This window comes from Sceloporus occidentalis, unplaced genomic scaffold, assembly GCF_023333645.1.
Source record: "Sceloporus occidentalis isolate IW3139 unplaced genomic scaffold, rSceOcc1.0.p SCAF_3, whole genome shotgun sequence".
Lineage (NCBI taxonomy): Eukaryota > Metazoa > Chordata > Lepidosauria > Squamata > Phrynosomatidae > Sceloporus > Sceloporus occidentalis.
The window spans coordinates 92,553,869-92,578,574 of NW_028316983.1; the positions used below are offsets into that span (position 1 = coordinate 92,553,869).

Sequence of the window (24,706 nt, forward strand, 5' to 3'; positions counted from 1 at the left end):
TCCAGTGCAAGAGACTAAACTTTCTCTTTGTATATATGTGCCTTCAAGTCACTTAAGTTGATTCTAAGAATTTTATAGAGTTTTCTTAGACAAGAAATACTCAGGGATGGTTTTGCCAATTCCTGTTTCTGAAATATAGCCTACAGCACCTGATATTCATTGGCAGTCTCCCATCCATACTAAACATTCTCCTACAGTACAAAAAAACACACAACATTGTTAACATATATATCACTCATTTGTCATCAAAACTGACAAGGGATCCTAAGTATATTTACCAGATCTGACCATCCAAATATAGTCCTTGTGCCCATGTTCAGCAGAACATACTTATGCATGGAGGCTAAATATGCTACTCCTTCAGAATCAATTTTTTTAAAACAAATGAGTAAAGAAATCTTCTAGTTCTTTTCTGAGACTGTTCATCCTATTATCCCTCCCTGACCCTTTCTCCAGGTTGAAAGGAATGTAGTTCTCATCATTTGTTACAGAACTGAAGAAGGAACTGATTCAGGTATATTCTGAACTCTAAAATGAATTGTATAATCTGGAATAAAACAAAAGGCAACTCGCCGACTGAATTTGTTGAAAGTTAAACATTTAATTACAAATACAATCACATATTTTTAAACCTCTCTGAAGGTGTTTAACAGTTTGACAGTATAAAAACATCACAGATTAGATAGATAGATAGATAGATAGATAGATAGATAGATAGATAGGAAGTCTGTTTTGTCTTCTTACAGTACTTTGAAGACATGTTAATGTCTCAACAGTTATTCCACATATTTGCCTATTTCAGTTTACACCAGAATACAGAGCAGCTATAGAAAGTTTTAACCCTGAAGGAGTAGACCAAATCATTGAATGAAAATTCTATAAATATTGCAGATTGTGGCATGATGGGTTTCTGGCAGTTATAAAAACCTTTCAGACATCAGTTGTTCATGCCTCTTATTGCTAAATCATATTAAAATAAAGAATGAACAATAAAGTGGGATCATACTCCTACCAAATTACTATTACCATCTTGTCTCTTTATGATGTAAAGGCATTTGATTGTGTTGAGTGGTCTTATCTTAAAGTCCACTCATTTTGAAGATGGACTGTGCTTCACCATTCTTTAAACTTATCACATGCAATTATCAAAGTTCTCAAACAATTGTCTCGTTTAACCATCACAATACAAAGCATCCTCAAGCCACAAGATAAGGGTGTTTGCTGTATCCAGTATTATACACCTTTGCTTTTCCTACTAGTGAGAACATCCAAGGCATTTAGACTTCACATTTAGATGTTGTTAAGACAGAACATAAATTCAGACTGCTTACAGATTTGTGATATCAATATCAGCAGTACCATATATAATATTATAATGATTTCAAGCAAGCTACTTCTGATTTGTGACAAATTACAAAGCACAGTATTATAATTCAGTTAAACCATCTGCAGTTTTATAAGCAGATCTGGAAAGGAGATGTTTCCTTTTTTGTGTACTTATGCCTTGGAGACACTAAAAATGGAGTAGGGATAATTTGTCATGTTTCGCCTGGACAATTAGACTAATGTTGGATAACATGCCTAGACAGCTCTTCTTATTCCAACAGTTACAATTTATCAACCTACTCCATATCTTTTGTCCAAATGTAGAATACTTCTGACCAGATAAAGTACATTATTCTGAGAATGTTTATCTTCTCAGGATGGGAAGCAAAGTTGAAGTGAGCAATTCTTAGCAGAACCCATTGCCACAGCTGAAAGTATTGTAGACTGCTGTTTAAGTCACATTTCTTGTATGATCGATGTATTCATATAATGTAGGCATCTAGTTTTTTACATAAGTTAGTATTATATAAATTCTATATATTATAATTTTTTAAAATCAGTTTCCATCATTAGATAGTGAGCTTATCCTTATCCATTTTTACCCTAGCTGTCCCATGAGGATTTGAAGGATCTTCCCTCTTCTCATTCCATTAATATACTTTTCTTGGATGTCTGTTTCAGAGGAGTGAACCCAAGAGTACATACACATAACAAATATGCAAAAGAAAAACAAAAATCCAAAACATGCATCCAAAACCACAGAAAAACAAAGAAAAGTTTTTAAATGCCCAAAAGGTTTCCTTGGACATTAATATTATAATAAAGTTAAAGAGGAGGCAACCAGACACATAATAATAGAACACAATCACTGAGAAATAAAGAAGTGCAGGTGTATATTTAGCCACAGTTTTAAGGAGCAAAGGAGAAAGCATAGGGAGAACATAGGACTGAAAAAGCTGAAAACTATGTTTCTCCTCTACAGTCAGAGGACGCAAGGAATCTCATAGGGCTGACATTTATCATATGAGATGAATGTTTAAGGGAGTTATTTTGGAAGCTGTGGTTTTGAGAACTCAGGAGGCAGCCAGATATCAACCAGCTTTTGCATACTGGTTGACTTTTAATAACCAAACATATTCAGCCTACTATTGGTATTATATTTAATGTTATCTTCACAACAACTCTGGACAAGTCCAGACTCCCTTCTGCTCAACCATGATAGAATCAAATTGAAATCCATGATTCAGACTGAATCTTTGCTTCAGAGATGTAACTGTCATCCTCATGTAAATTACAGTTTAGACCTAACCAAGGCTTGTCATTCATAAGGATCTGAATGAGTTTCCATTTCCAAGTGATTGACACAATTTAAGCCTTATGCATAGACTGTTTTCAAAGCAAAGCTGAAGATGAGGGAAAAACTGGAGAGAGTGAAGTACGCCCAATTGCTTCTTGGACTGGGACAGAAGAAGCTGTCTTATACTGAGTCAGATCATTGGTTCATGTAATCCAATACTGTCAACTGCAGCAGTTCTCCAGGGTTTCAGGCAGATGTCTTTCCTTTTCCCTCTACAGAGATTGCTGGTATTATTTTGCAGTTTCCCATCCAAGTACTAATCTGGCCTGATACTGCTCAGCTTCCATAATGAGAAATATGGAATGTCAAGAATGAGACAGAGTGTGAAGGGCTACTAGAATTGTCCTGTCTCACCATCCCTAGTACTGTATATAGACCTGCAAAAGAATAACTAAAGAAGGCATGGGCATGTTTCAGCCCTAACTGCCATATCATAGAAAGTATTTCAGTTGCATGGGCATTTGTGGTATGTAGGTGACAGTAGAGGTGCCAGATTGAAAACTTGAGAAGTTTCTTTCCTTTTAATAGTTATGTAGAAGAGGGGTTTTCAGTAGTGTGGCTTGTTATGTGATGTCATGCCAAATACCACCTGCTGAAATCCCCTCTTTTACTCAACTTTTACAAGGACAGGCACTATATCCATTTTTTTAAATCTGGATACCATAGGATCCAGCTTTGGGATATAGGTCCTGTAGAATTTTATATGGCTCTATAACCCAAACAATTTGATATTTGATCCACGGCCAACATCTAAGTTGTTTTGAAATTAATGGAGCTGCATACAAGTCATGCTTTAGGGACTGCATTGGCAATTGGTGGATATAAAATGCTCTTCATCTTTTAGAGATAGAAATACACTAATCTTCAATAAATATTCCAGAACAGTCTCCTTTAAGCCTCAATTTTGATCATTGTTTAGCAACCAAATGATGCATAGTTTAGAGATATTTTGACTGAATGTTGACCTTCTCAGAGAATATGAGAGTGGCAGTTAGAAAGGAACCACTTAAGATTATTTATTTAAATAGAAGGTCCTGCATCCTCCAAAACACAGAAGTGCCTTTGTACTTGAAAGAAATTATGTTCTGCAATTTAGCTGCATACATTTTTAATTAAAAGATATATTTTATTCTTTTTATAAGAATGTGCATTTGCTCCTGATTGTACTTGAGCTTCAAAGAAAAATAAAGGTTATTCTGATTTATTTATTTTTTGTCAATCAAGTCAGAGCTTCTTGTCTTCAAAAATTAGTTGTTTTGCCAGGAAATGCACTGCTAACTATATTTACAGGACAACGCAATGACATGCAGTACTCACTCAATGTCCCATTATGTTTTCTTTGCATTGTATGTAAAACATTGCAACAGTACAATGTACAAAATGACTATGGTACTGATTATAATTCAGGGGTTTCTTTTTCTTCTTTCCTCTAGGCTGTTGATATACTTTTGCAACATGGGGCTTATGTCAATGTTCAAGATGCTGTTTTTTTCACTCCTTTACATATTTCAGCCTATTATGGCCATGAACAGGTATGGCAAAGCCTCTGTTGTGTGATCACAAACAGAAAACTGTATTTGAAATATGTAGCACCCTCTGCTTCAGAAACAGGAGAGGGAGGAACACTCTAGGATGGTAACATATGGATAAATTCAGTAGAAACAGTGAATATATTCACAGACAATGCTGGTTAGCTATGATGGTCTCACTCCATAGATAAGACAATCATCTTAGACATAGATATAGATTAATCATCAAATTAGAATTCCGGGATCACCAAAGCCAACCCCAACATAATACTTTTCAGTGAGGAGAATTCACATGTTTGATTGTCATCAAGAGTTCAGTCATCAAGCAATTAGAAATATCAAGTGATATAAATGTGACTTATGTTAGTTACTTGCCCAGATGCATATCATGCAGTAACATATCATTCAACTCATAATTGGATGCTTGCATGTCTTTTATTGAAAAGCACTGTGCTTTATAGGTAAAGTGAAAAAATATCTGCAACATGTAACCTATGGGAGACACTATTGCTTCCTTCTATATTATCTAATTATAAAGATGTATGTATGTGTTTGCCTTTAGTTAATCATCTTAATTTCTTAAGGAACAAAGTATATTTTTGAATATGTTTGCTACATGCTTTGCAGTGATGTGAACATGTGATGCAAAAAAAAAAAATCTGCTTTTATCCTTCCAGCTTGGGTAATTTACATATCAGCAATGCATAGATGGGACATGTGAATATACTGCTGTTCTGATAGAGATCTGTTAGATATTATCTTGAAGAAGAGGGGGGACCATTATCACTTTTAGGATGAAATGTGTATCCATACTGAAGTACGTATTCTTGGTAGTTTATCACACATGAGGAATTTCTCTTAATTTCAAATGAAAAGAAAGTGGGGCCAGAACGCATTCACATGAATTCGCTAGTTCAGCGAATTTATGTGAGTGCAAATTGTGTTTGAACTGGTTTCCCAGTGCCTGAAAATAGCATGCCATTGCCCGAATTTGGGTGTGGTGGGTTATCACGCAATAACGTGAAACCCCATGATTGAATTCGGATTGCCATTGGATTATACTTCCAACTTCCCTTGACTGATAAAGTCCTTGGTGTTTAGGTCACAAGGCTTTCCCAAGCTGTTTTATTGCCTCAAATACTTGTTATGCATTATCAGTTAGAGGTGTCCTGGGATCACCTCTGGTTTCCCAGTGGATGCTTGGACCCACATTTTAAATATCAGTTTATATCTTAAGACAAAATCAACAGGAAGTAGAGACCCCTAATTCTAGTTTTGTCCTCTTCCCCATTGCTTCTTCGTGTGTTTACTTATTTAAGAAGAAACAATGTGGCATGTCTTTGTAGGGCTAAACATCCCTGCTGAGTTCCAAGGTAAGACTGAGAGACTAAAGAGGAAAGTGACAGCCAATTCTACCCCATGGAGTAGATATGAATGAGGCAGGCAGAAGTGGTCCAGCTGGCAGTAGTCTAATACTCATGGAGTAGGGATGCATGAAAGAGTGCCTTCTTAGTGGCAGCCTCCATCTACAAAACAGAATTAGTGATCCTAGATGTTTTATGATAATGCAAAAAAAAAAAAAAAAAACCACTAAGGTTTATCTCTCACATTAAACATTCTTCTATTGGTACCTCTCAAATGATGGCCCAAATGGCCAGTTGGGTTTGCTCTGTGCCAGTTCCATCATTTAGAGGACATTTAGGCAACGGCCCTTCAAGTAAAGTTGCTTCCTTACTCAACTGAACCATGTATTACTTTTTCCTTTCCAGTCACATTCCTACAAAGGCTAGTCAATAGCAGTTGCTGCTTCTTTTCCTTACTGCTGTAGCTTCATGACTGCCCTTTGTATCAGAAGAAAAGTGCAACACAGATGCCCAATTAGTTTTATTCTCGGGTTCTTACCATTATTCAAGCACGGCTTTTAGACAGTGTATACTTCCTGTGCCACTGAGATAACACTTAGGTGAAAACAGAGTGTGGTTTCCAAAAGTAGTTTGGAGGCCTGAGTCCAACAACACAGACAGCTGAAAAGAATATAATGATACATTCAGTTACGGTACTGGCACAGACAGTGTTTCCTTTTATGGGATGTTTCATATATATAATCTCCTCATCCAGTTACATTAGAAAGATCTTCATATGTAGGGCCAAGAGGCTGGTTTATTTTATTTTGGTAGAAGTTGTCTTTGAAGAAAAAGTCACAGTACTCTAAAATTATGCTAAAATGCATGTGGTGCTTTTATGATAAGAGTTCCAACTTTCAGAAAAAGAAACTATAGCTTGGACATATCTAATTTATGAGCATTTTACTTTATTTTGCTACTTAGGTCAGTTAAACTAATAGGCTTCCGTCTGTGTCATTTTTTGAAAAGGAATTAGCTGCTGAGCTGACTAAATGTTCTGTCAACATACAACTTAATTATAATTTGAGACTGCAGTAACCCTTATTTTCCTGACAAGAGATAAATATAATATACTTTTGATTGTATGTGAATGAAAATTGCCGAATATGAAGGGGCACGACCTATATACTATATACATTTCATAAAAAATGTTAGTGTTGCTTACAAATTCTGATTAACAAAATATTGATAGGTAACACGACTCTTGCTGAAATTTGGTGCTGATGTGAATGTGAGTGGAGAAGTTGGAGACAGACCCCTTCACTTAGCTTCAGCCAAAGGATTTCTCAATATTGCAAAGCTTTTGATGGAGGAAGGAAGCAAGGCAGATGGTAAGTCATTTGAAATCTATACATATTAAAATATGTTTTTGAGCTCTGCAGCCTACAATTCAGTTGGTTATTTCAAACCAATATATAAACTACAGTGTTTCTATACACCACATATGCATATATAATTGTAGCATAACATTTTCATCTTTTTAAAAGACTGAGCTTTAACAGCAGTGACATATCAAGCAAATGATATCAGTGCACTGATTTGTAAAATATATAAAATCTCCATAATGCTATAAAGTAAATGAAATGATTCTTTTAAAGCTCTTTCTGGTCACACCAACATTAACCGTGGCACTAAAATGTCATCAATCTGAAAGATTCTTTTTTAAATGTATTTTTCAAAAAGTAGCATTGTTGTATTATAGTGCATTACTACTGTTAACACAAAAATTAACATTATAATTACAGCATTATAGTGCTATAATACTATACTTGTCATTCATTTCTTTTAAAAGCCAGAAAAACACTTTAAAGATTGTTTTAGAAAGACGAATGGGATCACAAGTGGCACACATTTCAAGGCTTATAATGAATGTATGTTATGCTTCAAATGACCCCACTAGCAGTAGCTACACCACACCTGCTGGTATGGACTGAACATAACAGGATGTACACAGGAAAAAGAGAAATACTCCCAATAGTGTAGAAAATCCATTGGAATTTGATTTAACAGCTCAGAACAGAAAGGAAATGATCAGCACATTGTGAGCTACCTATCTGGTAATAGACTTATTGCTATAAGGGCCAGATAGTCCAGTCTTAAACCTTGTTTTTTGAAGCTTTGAACACATATGTCTTCTCAGCAGCACATTCAATTGTAAGCTAGGGAAGAGTGGAAATTTTAATTATTTTAATATCTGTACACTGTCGACGCTCTTGAAGGTGCTTCCTAAATACTAAACAGCTGAGGCTTGCAGCAAAACATTGTAATATAGTCTCATCTTGCACTGGAATGTGTTGCTTCAGTTGCCAAATTACTAGCCAGACTTTTTCAGGGTTCTTAGAGGCTACAAAGAAATCAAGGAAGCCATTGTGATCTTTTCCACCCATTTTTGTTTTTCCAACTGAGACATATACTGTGCTTGCTGGAGTTCAGCGCGCATGTTCATTCCTCAGTTAACTAGTGTGCATGTGGAGGAGGCCTTGTCTCCTTTAAAAAAAAGTTATGTCCTCTGTGAACCTCAGAAAGCTCACATGGGCGTGATGAAATACTTTTCTTGCATTTCTCAAGAAGCCTTGCCTCAATCCTACCAACACTCAACCCTCTGAGTTTCCTATGATGACAACTTCATTATTCCCATGGCATCAAACACCAGTCCAGGAAGGGGTTGTTGTTGTTGTTGTTGTTGTTGTTGTTGTTGTTGTTGTTGTTGTGTGCCTTCAAGTTGTTTCCTACACATGGCAACCCTGAGGTGAACCTATCGTGAGGTTTCTTGGCAAGAGAGTTTTTCCTTGCCTTCCTCCAAGGCTGAAAGAGTGTAAGGCTACATCTACACTGCAGAATTAATGCAGGTTGACACCATTTTAACTGCAATGGTTCGATGCTATGGCATTCTGGGATTGGTAGTTTTGTTTAATATTTAGCCTTCTTATTTTTTTGTGGGTTTTTCGGGCTATGTGACGATGTTCTAGCAGAATTTCTTTCTGACATTTTGCCAGCATCTGTGGCTGGCATCTTCTGAATGTCGTCTGAGTCTCTTGTCTTGAACAACTCCGGGGCATGAGATAAGAAGATGAAAATGATGGTCAGATGAAGATTTCCCCTGACTGAGGATGCTATGATGGGGAAACTGCCAGTTGAATCTTTGCCGCTCCTTGCTGCTATTGAAGACATAGGAACTATGCCAGGAATGGCTGGAGGGGGATGGCATTCTGTATTCTGTTCAAGCTTTGGGGCCCTTGGAGGATTTTGTCCGCTCATATTGCAGTCCAGTCTGCAATTCCAGCCTTCCTCTCTTCTTCTAAATGCCCGTTCAGTACTAAGTGCATTGATTCATATGATACTTGGGTTTTTTATCCTTTTTTCATTCTTCACACACAGCCTTCTAGCACTGGCCTTCTAGACCCTCATTCTTCACACTACTTGTTTTCACAGTATCATTCTGCTAGTGTCAAGCTGAATGTAAGCTGCTACACTGCTATCCTACTCAGTGCTACCAGCCAGCATAAATTTAACATATTCTCTGTGAGTCATGAATGCATTACATGCCTCCTACTCCTTCATTAAAAAACTGTAGGAGAAGCATGACTCAGATTTGTAAGTCATTCTTTTTTCCCCCTCCACCAAGAGTCCTCGATATTTAAGGCTTGATGTGTGCATCAAAGCAATGTAGTTATAATGGAGGGGGGAGGTATGTTCATCAACCATATGAGGTAGAAAAAGACTTGCTTTCAGTTAGTTAATTTATTCCTAAAGAAGAGGAAATCAGGATATTGTTATAGATGATTAATTTAAAATGTGCATCATCTTTCTCTCTAAAAGGGGGGAGAGGGGGGAGATGCAGAGAAAGCTGAGAATTTCTTACTCTCAAAGTAGCACATTTTGAAACTTGAAATCTCCATGGCAACTGAAGGAAAGAGTTGTGAGTATTAAAGAAAGAAAATAATTCATTATTTACAATTAGCCCAAGCTGTTTTGAAAGCATCCTCCTGAAATGCAACCACACGCTGCCTCCGCATTTTGACCTATTCGGTCTAACATGTTTTGACTGGTCAGCCATTTGGAGCCAGATTTTCAGGTCACAGAAGAAGAGGAGAGGATGAGTGGCCACTGAGGCAGAACAAAAAGGTCAAAATGCTGTCAAACGTGGCTAAACATTTGCACAATGAAAGGTAGTGTCAAGGTTTTTCTTCTGTTTCTTCCGCTTGATATGGAATAGTAAAAGGTCTTGTCACAAGGCAGCTTTGCCACCTGCTTTTTATACAAGGGAGCTTGGGTGAAAAAACAAAAGCACTCCTCTTCACTGTGCCTTCAGAGACCGGTGGATGTCAAAGGTTGTTTCTCCCCTCAGGAAGCAGGGGAGTGTTTGGGGGAAAGTTGCCCAGAGGGTACATGCTAAGAGTGTGGCTGTCAGCCCTACGCTGTCTGAGCACTGGATCTTTCCAACCTCCATAACATCCTTCCCTCTTCAGTTCAGCTCCACCGCAGAGCTTCTAGGCTTATAGAGTTATTGTTCAGCTGCAGTTTTAATATTTGTCTTCAGCAGTAAAGGGTTTTTAAAAAACAAACAAACAGACAGACAAACAAACAAACTACAACAGTCTTTTTATTGGTAAACCACAGAGATATAAGCAGCATCAGATATAGGTTCACTTGCAAAGACTAGAGAGACTTCTGAGCTGTGATTTCTGTATTCATTGCCATGCCCACAGGCAATACCCTTAACACTCACCAGGTTCTGTGCCCCTCTTCATTTCTTGATACGTAATAAAAACCTTTTTTTCAAAAACAGTATAATCTACAGGGGCTGGGAGCCCCATTTTTATTTCCTAAAAATGGTGGACCTGGAGGGCTAGAAGGGGTGAGTTGAAAGAAGAGAATGCATTCTGCCTAGGGATATGTGGCCTATCTTTCCAAAGTGAAAACTGGAAAGGGCTCCTGTACTTTTAATAGTTGCATAGAAGAAGCAACTTCAGCCAGTGTTGCTTATTCCCTGGTTAGGTGACCTGCTGAAATTTCCTCTTCTACATGAGCCCTCTCTAGTTTCCAGTTTGACAATCCTATCTGTGACATGGGATTTTGTTGTGTTTTATAAGGACAACATGTGTGTGCGTGCGCCCATATGCACGCACACCTCTGTGAACATGTGTGCTGTTGGGATCAGACATTTATCTTGTTTCTTGACCAGGTATTTTGTTTCTGCATCTGATTGATTTGGCTTTTGTGGCAGGGGGTGTGGAACAGGAAAAATGTTGCATTTCAGAGTTCTTACATTTTAGCAAATTCCTGGTGTGTTTGTTTTGTTTGCTTCCCAGTTTGTCTTCTGGGAAATGTTTGTTTGATTAATGGCCGTACCTACCATGTAACTATTTTCTGAATTAAAAAATTATCCCCCAACAGCAGCATTTTGTGAGGGCACTATCACCACTCATGACGGGCACTCTTCTCCGGGCGCTTCTGTTTATCATAGTGGCTGGCATCCTGTGCAGTAGTTATAAGATGGTACACTGGACTTACAGTCTTGTAACTGCTGGAGAGACACATTTATGGCTGTTCTTCATATGATGTTTCCCCCAGTTATTATTCTTTATAACGAACGATTTAATTCAGAACAAAACAATCAACATTCAAAAAGGAGGGGGGGAAAACAAAAGAGAAAAAGAGGGAAAGAGAAATAAAGGAAAAAAATCAAAGAGGAAAAATATAACTATATAACTATGTTGTTGTTGTTTTATGCCCTCAAGTGGTTTTCTACTTAAGTTGACCCTAAAAAAAAACTATCATGGGGTTTTCTGGGGCTGAGAGAGTGTGACTTGTCTAGAATCACCCAGTTGGTTTTCCTGATCAAATGGGTAATTGAACCTTGGTCTCCAGAGTCATAGTCCAATGTTCAAACCACTATACCAGACTGGCTCTCTCTCTCGTGTGTGTGTGTGTGTGTGTTGTTTTTGTTGTCAGCACATGCTGATTTTCTTCTGGAATTTGGTGTATTTATTCCATATTCTGCTTACATTATTCAGACTGAAATTAATTGAACTGAAATGAAATCATGATCACATTTTATGGACATTAGTGCCTTTACTCTTTCATTAATATATTTTTGAAAATAGACAATCCTGGCCTCCGATTCATTACATTATTACATATTTCAATCAACATGAGAGCTCAAAGTGGCTCTAAAGGGAGGCAATATAATTTAGGAAGCATTACCCTTACTTGAAGCTGGATCAGTGTACCCTTGCAGATAGAAAAAGATGTAGCAACATGGACCCTGAGACAGCGAGGTCAGGGAGTCTCAACTCCCCGCTCCCAGACTAGACTAGGAGAGCAAGCCCCCTACACATACACAAATGATCTGGTAAAATGGGACCAGCAAGAGACCTACATAGTTGAGCCACATCAGGAATTATCAATCAGAAGTATCTAAATAGTCAAGTACTTAGAAGTATTAAGGCAGCTACTGTCATTGGGGCGGGCTCTCCCAGGAATAATAAAGGCTGCCTGCAATCTATCCTATGCACACATACTTGGGAGTTAACTGCACTGAATACACTGAGGACACGTTTGAGAGTGCTTCAACACTAAAAATAACACAGTTTGATACCACTTTAGCTGCCATGGCTACATCCTACAGTATACTGGGATTTGTAGTTTTGTGAGAGAGACCAGTGTTCGGCAGAAAAGGCTAAAGCCCTTGTAAAGTTACAAATCCCAGAATTCCATAGCATGGAGCTACAGCATTTAAAGTGATGTCAAGCTGCATTATTTCTATTGCAAGTACACAAAATTAGTGGAGATAGAAAATGGTGCCAAATCAACAGTCTGTTAGGGGACATTTTATATGGGAACCCCCAGAAGTGGAGCTTTTTAAGGATTATTTTTGGCCTTCCAAAAATACTAGATTCACCCTTAAAGTGTTCAAAGGTTAGCCTTTAGTGCATTCTTGATTATTTTTAAAATATGTATGGTGAATGTCTCACATTTAACACACTGTGGCAAATGTATTTTGCCTGTGGTGGTCAGAAGGAGCAGTCATTTTATTCATTTCTATCTGTGACACATTTGACTGCTCTTACTTGCTACAAGCAGCTGTCTCTTGTAACCCCACATGTTATAAGTGGAGTGCACTATAATGTCACTGTTTAGTTCAATATTGGATTTTGTAAAATCCATTATACAACAGCAGGCTGTCTTATTCATACACAATAGGAACTCTCTCAAGTTAAGGTCAGATGCTGCCAGTGCTGTTTCATGTTTAAAATCTTTACCTGCGTGGGGAGTCCAACAGTAAATTGAAATGTTTCTTGAAAAAGAGTTCTTCTTATCCTTCCCTTTCTATGTATCCTTGGGCATGTCACAGCCTTCAATTCGGACACACCTTCCCAAAGTATTTTCATACCCAGGGTTATAAGAGGTCTCAAATCAGTGTCAGAAAGGAAGAGTAAGTAAGTCAGCTGCTTTCATCATTAACATCTCTCCCTTTCACCCTAGGGTTCTGCATACAATAGCCAGGGGAAAAAGCACGAGGGGTCATCTTTCTGCAGAGTTCAGTGGTTATGTCAGCCATTTCAGATAGTATTATGGAATACAAGTGAAGCAATAGGCCTTGAGTGGATTTGAACCCTCACTGTATGCAGAATTCACATGATATATCTGCAGAGCTTGGAAATGTTACTTTTTTGACTACAGCTCACAGGATTCCCTTAGCCAGCATTGTACTCAAAAAAGTAACTTTATCAAGCTCTGCATACAAAACATATCTTCTGCTCCTTCCATCCCTCACCGAACCCCTTTTTATGGTTGAAAAATTGTGTGTATGGATGTTTGCTTGTAGATCATGTGCATCAGCGCATATAAGACCAATATGCCAAGGGGGAATGTCAAATGAATCTCAGTCATATTATCATCAGAAGGAGAATGTTACAACAGTAGAAACTAAGGCCCAAGACAGACAGGTGGGAAGAAGCGTGCCGACGCCGAAACTAGGGTTTGGGAGCATGCAGCAACCTCACGCTCCCGAACCTAGCGCGTGGCAGCGGTGTCATCATGGTGCCCTCCAGTCCACACGGAGGCCGCCATGATGACACCGATGCTGTGCAGCATCTGAATGTCACTTCCAGGAAGTGGCGGCATGGCGGCACCCTTTCCCCTTTACGGTGCAACAAAAAAGAAGCTGCTCTAGGCAGCTTCTTTTTGGTGGTGTGCCGGTGCAGCATAGTCCGGCTGCTGCAGCACTGACTTGAGGCAAAGACAGGCAGCACAGAGCCGCCCATCTGTCAAGCCCCTGAGTATCTATTAAAAGCAGAGATGTTTTGGTGAACATCAGACCTAGCATGGTTCAAATAGGCTCTGTTTCTTTTTGCATAACTTTCAGTCTCTAGAAATTCCAAGCAGTGCTGCCTGAACTCACTGATGACAACATTTCAACTAGTGTTAAGGCTGTACTTAACTCAGTGGAGACTTATTTCTAGTCATGTATGGGATTGTACAGTATATGTAATCTAATCCTCTTTCTCTGTAGGAATGCTACTACAGCCAGGGAGTCTATTAATGCCTGCCACCAGTATCTATATGATATATAATTAATGTGGCTGGTTCTCTTTCAACTGCAGCTTCATCACTTTGCTTGCCAGTTATTGATTGTTCATAATTTTCATGTTTGGGGGTCTCTCCTCTCTCCAAATGTTTACAGAAAGGAACACGTTAACAGTCAAAATGGAGTATAAAGTGAGCTAATTAAAATGACAAAAATTTAACAGTCATTAGCTTCCCCCCCCCCCCCCCCAGTTTAACTCAAACTTCAAGGCCATAAGGGACAAAGTGGTCAGCCCCAGCAGATCTGGGGTATGGTTCTACAGCTGCAAAGTAAAAAAGCAAAACTAGCTTTCTTTATGGAACAACTTTCGTGAATCAAAAGAGAGCCATGGGATATAGTTGGATGGATCTGTACTCTTCAGTACAGTAGTCCAAACCATGGAAACTTGCATCTTGAATCATGCCCAGAGGTGCTTGGGTGTGGAAGTTATGTTTTAAATGTCATTTTGAAAAAATTGTAAACACCCAGGTCACAACTTTGGTGACCATTCTTGGTTCAGTCTTGATGTAGTTAGAATTTAGTTGGCACATCCCTGTCCAAGAACCATGGGAAAACACAAACACACTTAAACCAGAAGGCTTGATTTCAATAGCTTGACAGCAGTACATTCAAAAGGGATCTAGGAGTAGTATTTATATTGAGGGAAGTAATAGTACCACTCTATTCTGCTTTGGTCAGTCCTCACCTGGCATATTATGTCCAGTTCTGGTTGTCACAATTCAGGAAGGATGTGGAAAAGCTGGAGACTATCCAGAGGAGGGTGACCAAAACTGTGAAATGTCTAGAAACCATGTCTTATGAGGAGTGGCTTAGGGAACTGAGAATGTTAGTCTGGAGAAGAGAAAGTTACGGGGTGACATGATAGCCACGCTTGCATATTTGAAGGGAGTAGATGGCCCTTGTGGTATCTTCCAATTCTACGAATCTCTGATATAGGAAGGATATGTACTTTATCTTCAGCTTGTTAAGTAACATATTTTAGTCTCTCTTGATACTTGACCATCTGTTTCAAGTGCAATGGTAGAGTGGGGACTGAGGGCCTGTATAGACGGGGAAAAAGGGGCGGACAGAGGCCACCCCTTTCTCCCCCGGATCATGGCTGCACCGACCAAACGGTGTGGCAATGATGTGCCATGAAAAAGGAGCTGCAAAATGCAGCTCCATTCTTCACCACTGCCGAGGCGCCATTAGCACCCTGGAGTGGTGCAGCGATGTCTCTTGTGCACCGTGCCATTTGGACATGGTGCATGAGACGTGTCATCGGCATGCATGTTGTCTCAACGCGCACGTGCCAAAATGGCACCCGGACAGCATGGTAGGGCTCAGGAGCATTCTGGTCCCAGACTGGCACATAGCACCAGTTTGTACCGGGCCTAAGTTTGCAAAGACATTGGCCATTGGAAGGGCCATTGGAATTAGAATGGGCACCAACTGTCATTTTTTTCTATTTCTTTCTAGTTTAAGATTGGATTATATACCTTAGAACTACCAAGAGTTTTTTTGATCCGATGTTTACTTCTCCAGGTGCTGTGTGTATCTTTATCATGCCATGCATGTACCTCTTGTTTTTTCTCATCCATAGAAAAGTTCCCAGCTAAGATTTCCCTTATGCAGTGAGATAGGCAGAACAACAAGAAATAGTATGCAACCTGTCCCAATTTCCCATGTCTGATTTCCTCCTGATGACTTTTACACTAGGAATATTATGCAGAATGTGCTACTAAAATGGAATTTCATTATAAATTGCATATTTTTGCTCATCTGCTTCATTTTTCATGTAAGCAAATATGTCAAAGACTGGAGGTTTTCAAAAGTGCACCTGGGATTTTGACTGCCAACTGAAGTAAGGCATGAATCCAGCAAAGAACAGTGGGCAAAACTCCAAATTCTTTGATTCACACTTATTTCCAGATGAATACCATAGATTTTTTTTAAAAAAAAAAGAACTTGGAAGTACTGCAGCTTTTGAGTTGTTGTTATTTGAACTAAATCTTTGGTAGGAATAGCTGTTTGTAAGAAGCATTTCACTATATTCATTTTTCTTATTTCTTATCCACCCCACACACTTTCTACCCTCTTTTTTAAAGCCTGGTAACTAAGGCAACTGATTTTATAGGTATCAAGATGCAAGAACTGTCCCAATGCACTCCTTAAAGATTCTCTCTAAACCTCTTCTAAAATATAGTCTTCCATAAATGATGGAACACATGCAGGATGTATGATGTGATGCCATGAACTCTTACGGCTGCTAATAAGTAATGTATCCATCTTATTCGTGGTAAAACAGTTATGTCCCATTCCCAAAGCCTTTTCTATAATATACATGAAGATTAAGAAAAATGCAGTTATTTCCCACAGGGGCCCTAGGTTTCAAACCTTGGGCACAGGTCTGACAAAGTTTTCTTAGTTATGATTTGAAGACCTGCTGAATTTTCACTCCTGGGGGAAAATATTGACTAAGTGCACAAGGTGGGAATGTCTTTTAAACAATACCATTTAGTGGGAATGACACTCCAAATGTGTTTTCTGTCTCTGTACCAAGTGTACCGTTGCCTTTGTGCACACTTCAAAGGTTCATTGCTAGATCTTAAAATTATGGATTATTTCCCCAAACCTTTGGCATGCTGTGTCCCTATGGCTGTGGTTTCTGTTGTTGTTTCTAAAATCTATGGACAAGTCAGAATTACACAATCAGCTATGTGTTTTGAATCAAGGCCAGTGGAACACCAGTTTCCACATGCATTTTCTACCCCCAGATGACTGCAAAAACTATTGTAGCATTCCTAACTTCTAAAGAAGGATATATATTTTTATTTATTTGTTTGTTTGTCTGCTGTCTTTCTCTTTGAATGGGCCCAAAGGGACCACCACTACTTGCACCACCACTTGCACACACACCCATTGAAGTAGCTGTGGCATCCCATCTGCAGAAGCTCAAATCATGGGTGGCAAGCCCGCAGGTGGCATGGGTGCACTTTAAAATCATTTCAGAACATACATATTGCGTCTTCTTTATCTGGAATTCTGAAATCTGAAGTACTGCAAAAACTAAAACCTTTTCTTTTGTTTTGTTTTTTCAATAATCTTTATTACTATTAAAATATATAAATAAAATAAATTATACAATTGTTTGCATTTTGAATCTTCTAACACACTTTTCTCTATTGAACATCCTCTTATTGCTTTCCCTTTTCATTAGTGACACTTTTGGTTTCTGATGGTTCAGTGTATGCAAACTTTGTTTTATGGACAAAATTATTTTAAAATATTGTATAAAATTACATTCAGGCTATATGTGCAAGGTGCATATGAATTTTGTGTTTGCATTTGGGTTCCATCTCCAAGATATCTCGGTATGTTTATGCAAATACAGGTATTCTGAAATCCAAAACAAACAAAAACAAAAATCCCAAAACACATCTGGTCCCAAGCATTTCAGATAAGGAATACTCAACCTGTACAAACATTTTAAAATATAAATAAAGCATCCTAATAAGACGCTTCTCTGCTAACACATTAAAAGCTTTTGCTGCATACACATTTAAAACAACAACAATAACAACAACAGATCAATTAAGCAGAATAGCATTGACTAAATCCTTTAAGAATCCCATTTGATCCTTCTTAGCTTTGACCATCAAAAAGAAGCTCAATGTCAAAGGAGTCTGGTACTTCATCAGTGGGATGTGTTGGATTCTAACTGTTCTGCTAACATGGGTGTGCTATACTAGCTGGAATTAATCTCCAGAGTTAGTGCAAGGAAAGTTTCCACAGCAATTTTCCACTGCATTATGTAACCTGTTGTGTGGAAAAGATAACACAGCTGCACTTTCTCTTCTGTTACCACATGAGCAAAAGCTGTGTCCAACTCAGCTACACTAGTAGAGTGTTCTGAGTAGTACTGTCCTGGATCAAGGCCTCTCCAATATCCCTTTATATATACCACTTGGGGCTGCTCATTGGTGTTATTTTTTTCAGTTCTAAAACTACTCTGACACAATTCTGTTACTAGATCATGGGCATAAAGAATAGCATCTTTTTCTGAAACTTTTTCTGGAGATACAGTTCTGGAACTTTGCTCAGCTGATAGAAAGTACCCTTTCACCCAAGCTGGAAATAGCTTTTATTAAAACTGTAGCAAACATTGTGCTTAAATTTTTATTTATTTGTTCACTTGTTTTCACAGCCTATTGAATGTGAAAGGTGAATTTTGAATATGAAGAGGGAATGTTATTTCAAATCTGAACAGTCTAGCCTTATTGTTATCACTTTATTGTTTTGATCTTGTCATGTTTCTCACAGGGCATAGATACCAAGTACTGAAAGTGGGAGGCCTATGTAAACTGTGCTCATACAAAGTTCTGCCTGCTTTTGTCAGTTCCACTATGACCCAGAGGTTGCACAGCATTTAGAATGTCCTTAATCCCTTCCTGACTGGGTGCAAGGAAGTTCAGAGGAGAAGTGAATGAAAATGTCTCTTACTGCAAACTTCCTCCTACTTATGATTCAACCCATATATAACTCCACATCACCTATGAAATATTGTCAGATATCAAATGTTTGAACAAAGACTAAACAGTAGGGATTAATTGGCAACCTCCATAGGGAAGAATTTTGGGGAGCAAATTTATTTCATCTCTTGCCTGTAGTCACTTGTATTGTAGATGTATTCATTTTTACGTTTCCATGATGCAAGTATACCTTTGACATTGCTCTTGGTTCATTGTTTTACTACTGATAGGCAATAAATGCATTAATATATTCTAAAACCAGTCTGGATTTTCCATGCCACAGAACATTGCACCTTGATGCTGAATTGCTTTGTTTTCTTGTTCATTTTTGTAATAACTCAGGTGCTTGTTTCCTGTTAATATGCAAGGCAGCAAGATTTCTTTGAAAAGGTCATTAATTCAACAATGCTTTCTTAGTTTCTTTGACTGAAAACCCCCACACAATATTCAATAAATGTTGCTGTAGCAATAACTGATTGCAATCTAAGCAATTACAAGGAAATGGCATGAGGGAGCAGATTTAGAGAATAAATCCTTTATCGGTCAGTCATGATAGCTGAGGGTCAGGGTGTTGTGTGCGAGAGGTGGTTGCGTTATGGACTCCAGTGTGGGAGGGGTTTAACAATTATTAGGATCATAAGAAGTACACACGTGGGGTTGACCTCTCTCCTCCCCTGCAGTGGTCCTGGTGAAAAATGTTGCTTCAAAGCTGCTATTTGGACTGAAAATAAAATCATAAACTGGTGCCAGTGTGAGATTTCTTCCCAGTGGGGGAAAAAGGAGGTGGAGGATGGAATTTTCTACTAGGACAGGGAAGAAAATTCAACTCAGCTCTACTCTGGGACTGTGCAAACAGCCGCCCCTTTTTCAGCCAGATCGGGGCCATGGCAACCACATGCTGCAGCCCCCGATCTGGCTTTTCCAGGGCAAAAAAAGGAACCGCCCTGGAAAGGGTGTGGTAGCCACAGTGTACAGTATTCCTTCGGCACTGCATAATGCAGACACAGTGCCACATGGTGTGGTGTGCAGCGTCATGGTACCCTGGGGGTGGAGCCAAGGTGTGTGTTGTGGAGACCCTACACCCCAACTCCACCCTCCTGCCGGCCTCACTCTTTCTACCTTCCCTGATCCCAATAATTCACTCCTTCATTCTGCTAGCAAGGGGTTCTTTTTGGCTTATGAAATGTTGCCTGAGAACAGAGGCTAGGAAAGTGTGGCCCATGGGCTACACGCCATTCCTGGACCTTACTTTTGTGGCTGCCAAGAAATCCCAAGTAACCTTCACATGTTTTTGCAACTCATTAGGGCCACTTTGGAGATGATTTTCACCTAAAAACAGCCCAAATGCAAGATAGCCTTAACTTTGGAAACATCTTTCTGTCTCCATGCCCTGCTGCTGCTGGTAGAGCTGTAAAAAGCCCCAGTGTAGATGCACATAGTAAAAACAGTGCCATTTCTTGTATCTTCTCCATAACAACTCCACTGAGTTCAAAACAGAGTTGGAGAAGCCATTGCAAGACAGCTTGTATTTTCAACTGTGGTACCCTAGCATCAGAGAATGCTGCATATCATCATGATTCTCTGTTTGCTTTGCACTGGGAAGAGGGGGTTTACCTAACATTCTGTTCTAGTTTCCTTGCTGACTCATATACACCACAGGAAACATATTTGTTTTGCTTAGGGCTTTGACAGCCACCAGTAATAAAGTGTGATCTGTCTGAGAAATGAAGGACATTTTTCTGCACTTCAGATTCAAGCTCCATTTCAGATGAAACCACCTCTGGATATTCCTGGCCTAAGAAAACCCTATGAAATTTGTGGTTCACCTGTGTCTTGAAGGCATACTGAGAATGGGAAGAGAGAGAGGAAGTTGGTCCTCATTTTGATTTGAGCTTATACTGTTTTCATTTTGTTTTACCTTTGTCTGAAGTATGTAACTTGGCTTGTGTGTCTGGGACAGATTAAAGGTATTCAGCACCTTCTGCAAGTTCATTTCCATGGAATGGATTTACCTGGTTGGATCTGGAATAGGGCTCCTGTAATTTTAATGCTAAACAGATCATGGAGCAAGACCAAGATCCATGAAGATCTGTCAAGCCAGACATGTCCTCCCTCACCTTCCAAACTCTAACTTTCAGCCACAGTCATCCCTGCACAACATAGCTATTGCATCCCAAGTAGATAGTGTTCAAAGGGGCAGGGAGCAGTACCCAGCTCTATTCTTGTTGTGATGTCTCTAGTTCACAAACCTTCCCCCTTCTCCACTGGCAAGGCAATAGCTATGTTTTGAGATGACATCTGTGGATGAAAGCTGAGGTTTGGAAGTTAAGTTTTACAGTGTCTCTTCTTGCTCCATAATCTGTTCAGTATTAAAGTTACAACAATCCCATCTCAGATCCAACCTGGCAACCCTAGCTATGGAATGAACAAGTTTATCTTTAAGGAAATGGTGGATGAGAAGAAAGTGGATAGCCTAGAAGGCCAGTATTGGAGGAACTTTTGCCTAGGCTAATGCTTGCCCATATCTTCAGTGAGAGCCATCACTATGCTTGTCAGATGAAGATTTTGCCATCCATATGCCACAGCCATGCTGCATTAAAAAAAAAGCTTTGAATTCATTTAATTTAATTAGCTTGCTTCATGCTTTCACTTTTTGGTCCAATGGCAGTGAATGCTCAAGACAATGAAGACCATGTGCCTCTCCACTTCTGCTCTCGATTTGGTCATCATGATATCGTCAAGTTTTTGCTTCAAAGTAATTTTGAAGTCCAGCCCCATGTGGTCAATATTTATGGAGACACACCTTTGCATCTGTAAGTAATGATTAACATGAGACCTTTCTTCTTAACCTGCATTGGTCTCCACCTTCCCTTACCTTAATAATAATAATAATAATTACCTTGTTAATATTTTTCTTTCCAGCGCTTGCTACAATGGCAAGTTTGAAGTTGTGAAGGAATTAATTCAGCTTTCTGGAACAGAAAGCCTCACTAAAGAGAATATTTTCAGTGAAACTGCCTTTCACAGGTAGGTAATTTTGTATATCTGTCCCCACCACTGCCACAGGGCTGGATGTCACACAGAACTATTGTAGGTCTATTCTGAGCATAATAGGAATACAAACACAACATTGTGCTTAAAATCAAAGGTAGACATACTTTGTGCAAACTAAGCAGATACATAGAGGAAATATAATATCTGATGCTGAGAGTGCCTTTGTGGCAGAAGAGTGGAGTATAAATCTCTAAATCAGTGGTCCCCAAATGTTTTTGGACTACCACTCTCTACCCTTGCACACACACACACACACACACACACACACACACACAAAACAAGCTTCATTTATATACTGCTTCATACTGCATAAGCAGTGTCTAAGCGGTTTACAACTGTAAGCTAATTTGACCCAACAATCTGGGTACTCATTTTAGCGACCTCGGAAGGATGCAAGCCTGAGTCAAGCTTGAGCCCTTTTGCTGGTCTTGAACTCGCAACCTTGTGGTTTTGAGTGAGTGGCTGCAGTACAGGCATTTAACCACTGTGCCCCCCCCCCCCCCACACACACACACAGTTTCTGGATATTAGGGTGACTGTTCTACTGCAAATTCAAAACAGCCAATTTTGGTCACTATTCCCTTTGCCACCCAGTTACTCTGGGAGCAGCAACTGAGCAGCTGGCTGTGCCCATGCTGGCCTTGTGGGAAAGGCCAGAGTGGGCAAGAAGCAGCCATCTATTATCAAGGGAGCAGTTAAGCTGGAACTAATCATACCCTATAGACAGCATTTATTGAATGTAGGCTTTGATAGCTATAACCTCCCAGGGAGTATCTCTCTGTAAAACTGGCCTGTCTCATTCTCAAAGGCTAGGTGATAGTTAGGAGGGAAGAATGATGATGGAGGCGGCAGGTCTCCTGCCACAGGCAGAAGGATTGCTTAGGCCACCATTGGCTTATAGAGACAGATTTTGAGCTGCAAAATGATTGGAAGGGAAAGTGTTAAAGAACTATTGCTACACAGCCTTCTTCTGGTCTAATATGCCTGCTCAGGCTGTTTTAAGTGAAAGAAATCCCTACAGGAAAGAATCGCAGGCCACCACAGGATATGCTATCTGCGACTCATTTCCTCAGTTGTAAAATGAAAATTGCAAAGTTTTATACTGGTGTGAAGATGGGAAAGAGAGAACCTATGAAGCATTATGTATAATAAATGTGCTGTAAAAATGACAATTAATATAGTAACATTTATTTTGATCTTCCAAACATCTGGGAAGCATTTCCTATTGAATTGTGCTAGTAATAAAGTCTGCAATTGAGTTTCCTACTATTCTCCATAACGACCAAGCTTCTCTGAGAATTCATTGTATTTCTGCAAAGACTTTGTTACTTCCATCTGTTACCACATAATACAAGAAGGCTATCAGCGGAGGTGGGGATATTTATCATAATTGTCTGTTTCTCATGTAGGCACTTAAAGTTGATAGCCTACAAAATGTCCTATGCACACATTATGGTAAGATGACAAACTGAAAAAAGGAACAGATATTAATTAATTTATTTATTTAGACATGTATATGAAGCCATTCTATTTCATTACCAGTGTTCAAGGCAGCTTGAAAAAGGCGTTGTCATTGTTTTAAAAAAGCAAAAATAAAAAGGAACACAAGAGACACTGCAGACCAGGTCAGCCAGAAAAAAACATGCCATAAACCACTCTAGACATAAAATACTATTTGAAAACACTGAAATTCTGGACCATGCCAACAACTATCAGGTCAGAATGCACAGGGAAGCCACTGAAATCCATAAACACCTAGCCAACTTCAACAGGAAAGAAGAAACCCTTAAAGTAAACAAAGTTTGGCTACTAATCCTGAAAAATACCAAAATCAAGATCCAGGGTCAGAGGTTTTTCCCCACAGACAGTGGATCACCTATTAAATAGACACCCTGATTCCTTGCCATTGAACAACAGACCACACAGATTAACACTTCCTTTCAACTAGGAGTCACACAGTGTATACACACACACACACACACACACACACACACACCACTCTCTTCCATGCCAACATTCTCTGATAATGCCAGTTACAGATGCTGGTGAAAAGTCAGGAATAAACTCTTCCAGAACATGGCCACATAGCCTAAAAAAACCAGAAAAAACTATGGATGCCAGCCATGAAAGCCTTCGACTTCACAAAAACAAACAGTTGTTAAAAGAGAGACAGAAATAGCAGATGGATATTTTTTTTAAAAAAGCAACCACAAGGGGCTCAGCTACAAGAGAGTTCCCAACCCAACAGCTCTTGGCCCTGTGGCAAAAAGCAAAAATACAGCCAAAGACACATGCCGCAGCAGAGAGCATCACAATCGAGGGAGGCTGGTATGGCAGGGGCAGAGGAGCTTTAGGCATCTCCATTATGTGTTTATTGCAACTTTGACTTTTACAGATTTGATTATTTGTGGTTTGTCTAGGAATCTCTAGGTACTCCAGTGCAACTCTGCCAGAAATTGACCATAGGGTTGTGCTGGAAAACACTTCTCTAGGCATTTGTAGGCCCTCCAGCATGATTCTCTTATCAATGTCTGGCAGATGTTGACCACAGAGTTGCACTGGATGACCTGGAGATTCCTAGAGAGGTGTTTCCTTAGGTAAAAAAAAGTAGCCAGACTCTGAGTCATCTCCATCTCTTTCTCCTTCATCATGTGAGGGCCTGTAGAATTGTGGCCACCATGTTTCTCAATTTTCTCTCAACCTCCTTCCATGAAAGGGATTGGGAAGCGTTCAAGGCCAGTGCTGGTTGGCAGCCTTGCCTCCCCTACACCATCCTATGTATCTTCTTGTCTTCCACAGTTTTGGCATATACAGTTGCTCCTCTTTTTTCACGTACTTGGAATCTGTGTCCCTCACCCATTCATGAGCAGCAAATGGAGGGGGGGGGGAAGTGGGCCATGTACCTGTGGTACATGCCTGTGAGTGCCCACAGG

General features: G+C 39.4%; 1 protein-coding gene across 2 annotated transcripts in view; it reads left to right on the forward strand.

The window, feature by feature from the left end:
- Nucleotides 1-24,706, forward strand: part of LOC149316419 (serine/threonine-protein kinase TNNI3K) — a 255,250-nt gene that overhangs the window by 91,963 nt on the left and 138,581 nt on the right. For both annotated transcript variants that reach the window (XM_089515448.1, XM_089515449.1), the window contains 4 exons: nt 4,117-4,215; nt 6,808-6,946; nt 21,388-21,532; nt 21,642-21,746. In XM_089515448.1, coding sequence (XP_089371574.1) covers nt 4,117-4,215; nt 6,808-6,946; nt 21,388-21,532; nt 21,642-21,746 — 488 coding nt within the window. The remainder of the gene's footprint in view (nt 1-4,116; nt 4,216-6,807; nt 6,947-21,387; nt 21,533-21,641; nt 21,747-24,706) is intronic.